Genomic DNA, 12,953 nt, shown 5'->3' with positions numbered 1-12,953 from the left:
TGTTAGTTATATAATAGTCGAACATTACCGTCAAGTGTCAAAAGATCCTCTTTGACTAATAGGCACCTGTTGACATGTTGCTTTGCATCCTTTAGGTAGATGTGCTCATATTTATACTCATATGAGTCGTCTTTCCTCTTGTAGACAACATACTTGTAAGGTATGGAGACACCAACATTCTTTTTAGAGGTCACCATCCGTCCTTCAACAAGAAATCCATTCTCTCCTAAATTCCTTTAAAGTGGATGATGAAAAATACGCAACATTTTCGAAATGACGTTACCGGCTCATAAGAAATCACAATGTTTATTGTCGGACAACTGTTTCACACTATCACTCCAAAAACAAGTTTGAGAAACACATAATAAAATGACTTGCTTAAGACGCACTAATCAGAGTTAATGATATGAAAAGTCAGTGAATTGAAAAGTCACATCAATTATTAGACATTAAATACATTGGTGCCAACAAAGGGAGAGAAAAATGAAACCTTACCGTGTGATTTCCATTTTCAAACCATTTGTATCCCAGGTCCCAAAAAGACTTCCAGATCTCAAACAAACTATGTCTTTTGATGGGTCCAACTTGAAACGCTTGGATACAACAGCGTGAAAATAAATGGTAAGGTCATCCTTACCAGGACCATGATGTACTTTGGTTGGGCTGTAAGGAGAAAACAAGACAAAAACCAGTATCAGTAAATATCAAGGGTTCCATGACACAGACTTGTTTAAAGAATGACGGGTAGTTTGAACTAATGTTTGGTGAAGATGTACCTGTGACAGTTTAAAATATTAGCAGGGCTCCAGACTAATGTTTGGTGAAGATGTACCTGTGACAGTGTGTAAAAATATTAGCTGGGCTCCAGACTAATGTTTGGTGAAGATGTACCTGTGACAGTTTAAAATTTAGCTGGGCTCCAGACTAATGTTGTGTGAAGATGTACCTGTGACAGTTTAAAATATTAGCAGGGCTCCAGAACTGTTTGGTGAAGATGTACCTGTGACAGTTTAAAATATTAGCTGGGCTCCAGACTAATGTTTGGTGAAGATGTAAGTGTGACAGTTTAAAACATTAGCTGGGCTCCAGACTAATGTTTGGTGAAGATGTACCTGTGACAGTTTAAAATATAGCTGGGCTCCAGCCTAATGTTCGGTGATGATGTACCTGTGACAGTTTAAAAATTAGCTGGGCTCCAGACTAATGTTTGGTGAAGATGTACCTGTGACAGTTTTAAAATATTAGCTGGGCTCCAGCCTAATGTTCGGTGATGATGTACCTGTGACAGTTTAAAATATTAACTGTGCTCCAGACTAATGTTTGGTGAAGATGTACCTGTGACAGGTTTCAAATATTTAGCTGTGCTCCAGACTAATGTTTGGTGAAGATGTACCTGTGACAGTTTAAAACATTAGCTGGGCTCCAGACTAATGTTTTCCCCTGGTGGCACTGCTTTTTCAGTTTTTCAGTTTGGTGGCACTCAAACATTTGTATTGTGGTGTCACACAATAGAAAAATTAGTTTCAATAGTTTCATCTTATAAAGTAATTCACAATGATTAATAAGAAGTGTAATAAACTACTGAGATGGTATTCAATAAATAAGTTGTTACATCTAACACGTCCAAGCAAGAATGCACGATTAAGATATTTTGATATGCAACCTAATCCAGTGATTGTCATGAATTTTGGGTTGACAATTAGGCTATTATTGTTATAAAATAAGACTAAAGAATTATTTTGGGGGGGTTCAATAGAGATTTGCCTTCATCTTTATGTGCACTAATATAACATATTGGCCTAATTCAATTGCTGCTAATTCACCACCTGCCAAAGTGGGAACTCTATCAAATCTAGGTTATTTTTTTTGTTGCCAAATTCCATTTAGTTTTTCACCCCCAAAAATTTTGGGGGGGTTTTGTTGTACCAGGTTTTGATTTTTCAGTTATTTCAGGTTTTCACTCTAGAAATCACACTTTTTTGTTAGAAAAACAACCATGCTTACACCACATCAGGAGACAATTTGAGGTATTGGAAAAATGTAAGATATTTCGATTTTGGAGTGTAGTCAGGGGTGAAAGTAGATTTAATTTCTTCCCAATACAGGACCTCCTAAAGTATGTGTGCACACGCTTGCGTGTGGGCCTAGTCGAAAAATATTTTTCATTTATCCTTTTAAAATGTATTACCTTTTATTGTGGCATAAACACAACCAGCTAATATGTTTTCATCTGATTGTCAAAAAATAATTTCAAAGGCTTACTAGGCTGCCCACGCACGTTCATCCACTCACAACATGTTTCAGCCTCCAAACAGTGGTGAATGAAAAGAGACATCTTTTATACAAAACACCAACAAGTGTAAAGACATTTGCCAATTGTCATTAGACCAGAATGGATGTGTCCACTGCTGTCCGCAAACGTCTCAGTGTCAGCCAATCATCTCTGCCTTAGCAAAGTGTCAACGTTCTCATCAAATGACATCGCATTTTGGAGCCTAGGCTATACCAACCGTTTTCAAGACCATTCACACATTTTTCATGCCTCAATCATGCGGCAATGATAAATAATGGTGTAAAGTCTACAGTTATCTTAACATTTTACTATCATTTATTGTGATAGCCTCATGTTCTACCGGTACTGCATACCCCCACTATTTATTTTGTACTAGACTGTACCGCCTTACTTCACCCCTGAGTGTACAGTAGTTACCCTTTAATTCCAGTGCACACCTAGCAAGAGGCTGTTGTTTAGCTGTGTTTTTGTAGTGCACATGTGATGATAGAGTTTGCAAAACAAATACCCACTGGATTTTTTAAAATAATCATGATATAATTCTGCCAGGTAGGCGTTTAGCTACTAGTTKTTGGGACAGCCTTTCTCAATCTACCAGGAGACAAATATCATTAGCATCCCTAACGGCTACAGCACACACACATGAGACAGGGGCAGTCCCGTGTTGTTGCCTCGTTAGAAAGTTACAGGAAATAATCATTACTGATGCATTCGGTTCATGTCTTATTATATCAACTTGGGCAAATTCATTAATTTTCTAATTCAATACATGTAATTGATTTCCGACTACCAGCCTCTTCGTCTCTGATACTAGCTCTGTATTTATCTCAAAGCCATAAGATTTATCTCGATCATTAAACAGTGTAAAACAGGCACAGGACAGACACTTTCATTACAGGAGTCATGAGGATAAATCACCTTACCGTTTGACCAAATCAGTCAAGTCAAAGGGTGGCCAAATGCGACTGTATGGTCACAGTCAGTAGCCCTGTATTAGACACATTCAATCTATAACAGACACTTACAATTGGGGAGGCTGTGACTGCTTTCCCGTGTTTTCCTTCTTTGTTTCTTCCTGGCTTGTGTTTGACTTATCTGTTGGGTCATCAGTTGATACTTGGGGTGGGTCAACACACAGCTGTGAGTTTGCTTCATCCTTGGTACACTTGTCACTCTGGTTACTGGATGTCTGTTGTTCATTCATGACTCCTGCTTCCTTGCTCCCTTCAGGGCTCCTGGAAAGCAGGAGGTTCCCAAATGTCAAAATACTCTGAACTTCAAAACATCTAAAACAACCTACCGGTACTTTCATTCCCCCAACAACTGTAATAGTTTAGGCATTACTTGTTCCTTACATTTCCCATGAAGTCTGTTGTGACGTCTATGTAAAATGTGCATTGAATAGTTTATTTTGATTTGACATGTAACATGGTTTAATTGAAAGGACCAATTTAATATATAAACTTACATTTGGGTTGGCTTTTTTAGCTTGTTCTTATAATTTGCAAATAAATTCATTAAAAATCCTACAATGTGATTTTCTGGATTTTTSTTCCTCATTTTGTCTGTCATAGTTGAAGTGTACCTATGATGAAAATTACAGGCCTCTCTCATCTTTTTAAGTGGGAGAACTTGCACAATTGGTGGCTGACTAAATACTTTTTTGCCCCACTGTATATGATAAATCATAATAGAATAGAGAGATATTGATTACCTCTGCTTCCTCTTTACTGTTCTTGTCTCTGTGGTTTCTCCCATCAGAGCTTCTTTATATGACAGCTGTCTTCCTGGTTGAGTTGGGACTGCGGCAGGTCCTGTGTTCTGATCTGTTGCCTCATGTGTGGATGAGGCAGTCTTCTCAGGCAAGTCTTGTTTTACTGAACTAGGTTGGGTTTGGCTTGTGTTTGACTCGTTCAGCGGTTCACTTTCATTTACCTTTGATGGACCTTCGGGTTGGTCTTCTGTGGTTGTCTGGCACGGGGATGGGACAGGAGAGGGTGGAAGTTTGGAGGGTACGGTTGGAGTGGCAGCAGGAGTAGCAGTGGTCTTAGATGGAGTTCCTGTAGGGGGAACATCCACCGCTGCATAGCTCTCACTCCCAGACGACTCCTCTTTCTGATGTGTGTCTGTGGTCAGCTCAGAGTCTTCACTCTATGTACAAACAAAAGTGTTATATAATTGTATTTTCAAATATAACACAGATCAGTACTTAAATGTAACTAAGGCAAACAAAACAAAGAAAAATCTGTGCATATACACTCCATACTCTATTGGATAAACACTCCACACTACTGCATATACATTCTATACTCTATACTGTACTGGATATACACTCTACAATCTATACCCTACTGCATATACACTCTGTAATCTACTGAAAATACACTCTATACTCTATACTCCACTGCATATACACACTATACTCAATATTCTACTGAATATACACCATATACTATACTGGATATACACTCTACAATCTATACTCTACTGCATATACACTCTACTCGACTGCATATACACTCTAATCTACTGCATATACACTCTATACTCGACTGCATATACACTATATACTCGAATGCATATAAACTCTATACTCGAATGCATATACAGTACACTCTATACTGTATACTCCACTGCATATACACGCTATACTCAATATTCTACTGAACATACACCATATACTCTACCGGATACACAGTCTACAATCTGTACTCTACTGCATATACACTCTACTCTACTGCATATATACTCAACTCTACTGCATATACACGCTATACTCGACTGCATATACACTTTATACTCTACTGCATATACACTCTACTCTACTGCATATACACTCTATACTCTACTGCATATACACTCTATACTCGACCGCACATACACTCTATACTGTATACTCTACTGAATATACACTCTATACTCTACTGGATATACACTCTATACTCTACTGGATATACACTCTATAATCTACTGCATATACATTGTATACTCTATACTCTACTGGATATATACTCTATACTCTACTGGATATACACTCTATACTCTACTGCATATACACTCTATACTCTACTGCATATACATTGTATACTCTACTGGATATATACTCTACAATCTACTGCATATACACTCTACTCTACTGCATATACACTTTATAATCTACTGCATATACACTCTATACTCTACTGGATATACACTCTATACTCTACACACTACTGCCTATACACTCTATATTCTACTGCCTACACACTATATAATCCACTGCATACACACTCTATACTGTATACTCTACTGAATATACACCCTATACTCTACTGGATATACAATCGACAATCTATACTCTACTTCATTAACACTCTACTCTACTGCATACACATGCTATACTCTACTATATATTCACTCTACAAGCTATACTCTACTGCATATACACTCTATACTCAATACTCAACTGAATATACACTCTAATCTACTGCATATACACTCTATACTTGACTGCGTATACACTCTATAATGTATACTCTACTGAACATACACTCTAGAGTCTATACTCTACTGGATATACACTCGACGATCTATACTCTACTGCATATACACTCTATACTCAATACTCAACTGAATACACACCCTATACTCTACTGGAAATACACTCTATACTCCACTGCATATAAACTCTATACTCAATACTCTACTGAATACACACCCTATACTCTACTGGATATACACTCTATACTCTACTGCATACACACCCTATACTCTACTGGATATACACTCTATACTCTACTGAATATACCCTCTATACGCTACTGCATATACACCCTATACTATACTGCACATACACTCTATACTCTACTGCAGATACACTCTATAATCTACTGAATGTATACTCTAAACTCTACTGCATACACACTCTATACTCTACTGCATATACACTATATACCCTACTGAATATACACTCTATACTCTTCTGAATATACACTTTATACCCTACTGAATATACACTCTATACTCTACTGAATATACACTCTATACTCTACTGAATATACACTCTATACTCTACTGAATATACACTCTATACTCTACTGCATACACACTCTATACTCCACTGCAGATACACTATATACTCAATAGTCTACTGAATATACACTCTACAATCTAAACTCTACTGCATATACACACTACTCTACTGCATATACACTCTACTCTACTGCATATACATTCTATACTCTATACTCTACTGGACATACACTCTACAATCTATACTTTCTACTGCATATACCCTCTACCTTCTACTGCATATACACTCTATACTCTACTGGATATACACTCTATACGCTAACTGAAATATACACTTATATACCCTACTGAATATTACACTCTAGATTCTACTGCATAGCACCCTATACTCTACTGGCACATACACTCTATTACTCGACTGCATATACACTCTATACTCTTACTGCACTACACTCTACCTCGACCGCACATTTACACTCTATACGTGTATCACTCTACTGAATATACACTCTATACTCTACTGGATATACACTCTATAATCTACTGGATGTAAACTCTACTCTACTGCATATACACTCTATACTCGACTGCATATACATTGTATACTATAAACTCTACTGGATATATACTCTACAATCTACTGCATATACACTCTACTCTACTGCATATACACTCTATACTCGACTGCATATACACTTTATAATCTACTGAATATACACTCAATACTCTACTGGATATACACTCTATAATCTACTGAATGTATACTCTATGCTCTACTGCATACACACTCTATACGCAATACTCAACTGAATATACACTATACTCTTCTGAATATACACTCTATACTCTTCTGAATATACACTCTATACTCTACTGAATATACACTCTATACTCTACTGCATATACACTCTATATTCTACTGCATACACACTCCATACTCTATACTCTACTGGATATACACTCTATACTCTACTGGATATACACTCTATACTGTATAGTCTACTGCATATACACTCTATATTCTACTGCATACACACTCTATACTGTATACTCTACTGCATATACACCCTATACTCTACTGGATATACACTCTACAATCTATACTCCACTGCATATACACTCTATATTCTACTGCATACACACTATATACTCTACTGCATATACACTATATAATCTACTGAAAGAATACTCTACACTATACTGCATACACACTCTATACTCAATAGAATATACACGCATTACTCTACTGAATATACACTCTATACTGTACTGGATATACACTCTATATTCTACTGCCTACACACTATATACTCTACTGCATACACACTCTATACTGTATACTCTACTGAATATACACCCTATACTCTACTGGATATACACTCGACAATCTATACTCTACTGCATCAACACTCTACTCTACTGCATATATATTATATACTCTATACTCTACTATATATACACTCTACAATCTATACTCTACTGCATATACACTCTATACTCAATACTCAACTGAATATACACTCCAATCTACTGAATATACACTCTATATTCTACTGGATATACACTCTATACTCTACTGGATATACACTCTATACTCTATCCTCAACTGCATACACCATCTATACTCAATACTCTACACTATCTATACTCTACAGCATATACCCTCTACTCTACTGGATATACCCTCTATACTATACTGCACATACACTCTATATTCTACTGCATACACACTCTATACTCTACTGTATATACACTATATACTCTACACTTTACTGCAGATACACTCTATACTCAATACTCTACTGAATATACACCCTATACTCTACTGGATATACACTCTACAATCTAAACTCTACTGCATATACACTCTACTCTACTGCATATACACTCTACTCTACTGCATATACATTCTATACTCTATACTCTACTGGACATACACTCTACAATCTATACTCTGACTGCATTATACCCTCTACTCACTGCAATATACCTCTCTCTACTGCATATGACACTCTATACTCTTACTGCATATATCACAACTCTTAAACTCTACTGGATATACACCCTTTCTCTACTGCATATACACTCTATACTCTACTGCAAACACCTATTCTCAATACTTTACTGAATTATACACTACTACTGGATATACCCTCTATACTCTACTGCATATACACTCTACTCTATACTCTATAGGACATACACTCTACAATCTGTACTCTACTGCATATACCCTCTACTCTACTGCATATAACACCTATACTCTAACTGCAATACACACTCTACTACGCACTGCATATTATATATGATATACTCTACACTCTACTGCAATACACTCTATACTCAATACTCTACTGATATACACCCTACACTCTACTGGATTATCAACTCTATAACTACTGCATATACACTCTAACTCTACTGCATACACACTCTATACTCAATACTGCTATGAAAATACACTCTACTATCTATATCTCTACTGCATATACACTCTACTGCATATACACTCTATACTTACTGGACTGATACACACCCAAACTCCACTGAATTACAGTCTATACTCTACTGCAAACACTCGTATTATTCTACTGCATACACACTCTATTAGTCTCGTCTGCATATACAGCTCGTAATAGTTCTATCAAGCTGCCAAACCCCAATCTCTTACAAGCTCTACCTCTGCATATACACTCTATACTCTACTGCATATACACTCTATACTCTACTGCATATACACTCTATACTCTACTGCATATACAATCTATACTCCACTGCATATACACTCTACTGGATATACAATCTATACTCCACTGCATATACACTCTACTGGATATACACTCTATATTCTACTGCATATACATTCTATACTCTACTGCATTTACACTCTACTGGATATACACTCTATACTCTACTGCATATGCACTCTATATTCTACTGCATATACATTCTATACTCTACTGGATATTTGGCACATTTTTTTTTTTTGTAATGAAACATGTATTACATTTTCAACATATACAATTGTGATAGAGGCACCTTTTTCTTGACTTTGCCCCCTGGTTCTTCACTGGAGTGTTTTAGAGGTGTGTCAGTTTTGTTCGCGGACAATGTCTGTGGCTCATTCTCATGCTGGGGCTCTGCTTCACTGACCGCAGAGGTTTGATGCTCTGCAGTGGTCTTATCTGACATTGAAGACATGTTACTTGGGTGAACTACATGATACGAACATTCAAGCTATCTTGCATTTAATAGTTTGGATTTATTTCCTATTGGACAATTCCATATATTATGCATAGTGCCAGGGTTTTTCTTGATCAGGTCACATAATCAGTTAAAACTCCTGGTCCTAGGCAGGGCCGGACTAATCAAATCTGGGGCCCTAGGAAAGATCACTTTAGAGGGTCCCCTCTTGGCGGCAGAGAGAAACTTTTGTAGTTTATTTCCTGTAATTCTACACGTTTCCATGGCTTATGCCGTGTTCTTATGTTATCTGAGTGACTCAAACATTATAACAAAATCAGTGGGGGCCCCTGGATGTAGGGTCCCTGGGCATGTGCCCGCTGAGTAATATGGCCATGGTCCTAAGCATGCATATCACTGGCCCTATATACATGTGTGCTGTAGACCTGCAGGATATGCAGTTGGCTTTTACTAGGATACAATTGCAGTTTATAAAGATTAAGTGAACTTTGTATTTCCTATGTAATAAAACATTTGTGCTGTAATTAGCCTACTTGAAAAAGTGGGGTGAAGTTGCTCATCTTGAATGGTTAAGTATACTGAATAACATCAAAATATTATGATTATGAATACATAAATAATGTATAGATGGTCAAACAAATGACAAAGAATAGATATTGATTCATGATTATTAATATTTCAAAATAAATCATAAATAAATCATATATTACCTGAGGTGCAAACTTGGGATTGGACAGGTAACTTAATTCCACACTCACAGCAGAATTTAAAAGATCCTGCCAGCATGTGACCACAAGCAGGGCACTGCTTCATGATGAACCCTATCTGTTTGAAATAATAAACATGATCACTATGACAAACCATTATCATATAAGGGGCAGCAGGTAGCCTATAGGTTAAGAGTTTTTGGCCAATAACCAAAAGGTCCCTGGTTCGAATTCATCAGCCGGCAAGATAGAAAAATCTGCCGTTCTGCCCTTGAACAAGGCAGTTAACCCCCAACAACAACGCTGATGATGTAGACATCGATTAAGGCAGCCCCCCACACCTCTCTGACTCAAAGGGGTTGGGTTAAATGCGGAAGAAACATTTCGGTCGAATGCATTCAGTTGTGCAAATGACTAGGTATCCCTTTTCCCCCAGCAGTCAGACAAACATTCTTTCACTTTCAATTACTCCTCATTCAGAAAGTTATGCTTAGGCCCCAAAAAATTGGGGGGGCCGCTATTTTTCAGATGTTGCCCTACCGGAGTTACACAGTATTGTTGAGCTACTTGCTATGGGCGTCACTGGTATTAGCTTCACGACTGACATTTGGACCAGCAATGTCAGCCCCATGAGCATTATGAATGAGTCTGACAGCACAGTGGGTTGACGAGGATTTCGAGAAGAAACAGGGTTTATGTGAAATGTTACAGACACAGCTGGACAAGATGGAAACGGACACAGTGACAGTGTGCACCGAGGAAGAGAGGCCACGGACAGACAAAGCTGAAACTTCACTGCTTGACATGTATGATGAAATCCTGGTTGAGACTGAACAAATGAACAACGAAACAGCACAGCAGGTAAGTGAAAGAAATAGTTTTTGATTATGTTTTACTGGTAATGTGAACATACACTAGCATTCAAAAGTTTGGGGTCACTTAGAAATGTACTTGTTTTTGAAAGAAAAACACTTTATTTTCCATTAAAATAACATGAAATCGATCAGACATACAGTGTAGTCATTGTTAATGTTGTAACTGAATATTGTAGCTGGAAACGGCAGATTTGTAATGGAATATCTACATAGGCATACAGAGGCCCATTATCATCAACCATCACTCCTGTGTTCCAATGGCACGTTGTGTTAGCTAATCCAAGTTTATAATTTTAAAAAGCTAATTGATCATTAGAAAACACTTTTACAATTATGTTAGCACAGCTGAAAACTGTTGTACTGATTAAAGAACAAGAAAACTGGCCTTTAGACTAGCTGAGTATCTGGAGCATCAGCATTTGTGGGTTTGATTACAGGCTCAAAATGGCTAGAAACAAATAACTTTTTTCTGAAACTTGTCAGTCTATTCTTGTTCTGAGAAATTAAGGCTATTCCATGTGAGAAACTGCCAAGAAACTGAAGATCTCGTACAATGCTGTGTACTACTCCCTTCACAGAACAGCGCAAACTGTCTCTAACCAGAATAGAAAGAGGAGTGGGAGGCCCCGGTGCACAACTGAGCAAGAGGACAAGTACATTAGAGTGTCTAGTTTGAGAAACAGACGCCTCACAAGTCCTCAACTGGCAYCTTCATTAAATAGTACCCGCAAAACACCAGTCTCAAAGTCAACAGTGAAGAGGTGACTCCGGGATGCTGGCCTTCTAGGCAGAGTTGCAAAGAAAAAGCCATATCTCAGACTGGCCAATAAAAATAAAATATTAGGATGGGCAAAAGAACAGACACTGGACAGAGGTACTCTGCCTAGAAGGCCAGCATCCCGGAGTCGCCTCTTCACTGTTGATGTTAAGACTGGTGTTTTGAGGTTACTATTTAATGAAAATGCCTTCATCAAGAGCGCGATGGCGCGCACGACGCACAACTGTCAACTAGGCTAGCCTAGGGGCTATGGCTACTATTAAAAATGAACTATTGTCTCCTTCCATACTGTCAACAACAAGTGTGTGTCCAAACTACTAGTGCAATAAAACTATATGTTTTGTGAAAGGTTGGAGCTTTACGAATGTTAAGATTTATCCCAAGATCTGGTTAACGATGTTAATAACACTGCTGCTCCCGGCCACACCCGTTATAACAGCATTTTTTTACATACATTGTTGCCCACTCACGTCCAATGTTATTGACAAAAAAATAACATACAAATATGTACATTCACTTTTTACATGGGAAGTTATCAGATAGTCACTCCAACAAGCATGATCTTACCGGTTTACCGACTCATTAAGCTGGCATATCAGTGTCTGCGTAGTCCGCGTACTGAACAATCTGTGCTTTTGATATACAAATATACTTGAATAAGTTTCGTTTTCCGGAGAGAAGGTGACGAGGACTACACGCCTACTTTCCTTTCCCTGTAACTGCTTTATTCCGTGCATTCTTCTTGAGAAATAGGCTTAAACGAACTACGCTCTGCTACTATTGTAGATATTCCAGGTTGACTGGATGTAGGGTCATGAAATATTGTGCGGGTGGGTTGAGAACGCGTTGAATAAAGATAAAACAGTACATTAAAAAAAACATACATGTATCATTCATGTGCAATGTATATGTATAGGCTACAACTAGGTGTTTCTTACATTATTTTTAGGCAATATCCGCCATAATATGGCATTAGTGTGTAAGCCTAATATGCTAACCTGACCGCCCGGGTTGCGTGCACGATCATTGCAAAAGAAATGTACACATATGTGTTCTCAATCATTTCATCCAAACTACTCACGCAC

The 12,953-nt window shown here is 37.7% G+C and overlaps 1 protein-coding gene across 1 annotated transcript in view; it reads right to left on the bottom strand.

Moving 5' to 3' along the window:
- The window catches only part of LOC111970761 (E3 ubiquitin-protein ligase rnf213-alpha), a 60,514-nt gene extending 47,972 nt beyond the window's left edge, over window positions 1-12,542 (bottom strand). Inside the window, exons 1-7 of the mRNA XM_070445785.1 lie at window positions 12,436-12,542; window positions 10,219-10,333; window positions 9,344-9,489; window positions 4,008-4,444; window positions 3,319-3,528; window positions 496-663; window positions 29-234 (exon numbers count right to left, since the gene is read on the bottom strand). Coding sequence (XP_070301886.1) covers window positions 29-234; window positions 496-663; window positions 3,319-3,528; window positions 4,008-4,444; window positions 9,344-9,489; window positions 10,219-10,321 — 1,270 coding nt within the window. The 5' untranslated portion in view covers window positions 10,322-10,333; window positions 12,436-12,542. The remainder of the gene's footprint in view (window positions 1-28; window positions 235-495; window positions 664-3,318; window positions 3,529-4,007; window positions 4,445-9,343; window positions 9,490-10,218; window positions 10,334-12,435) is intronic.
- Between the last annotated feature and the right edge of the window lie 411 nt (window positions 12,543-12,953).

Source organism: Salvelinus sp. IW2-2015, linkage group LG11, assembly GCF_002910315.2.
Source record: "Salvelinus sp. IW2-2015 linkage group LG11, ASM291031v2, whole genome shotgun sequence".
In the NCBI taxonomy this organism is placed as follows: Eukaryota; Metazoa; Chordata; class Actinopteri; order Salmoniformes; family Salmonidae; genus Salvelinus; species Salvelinus sp. IW2-2015.
This window is presented reverse-complemented; position numbering and strand designations above follow the sequence as displayed.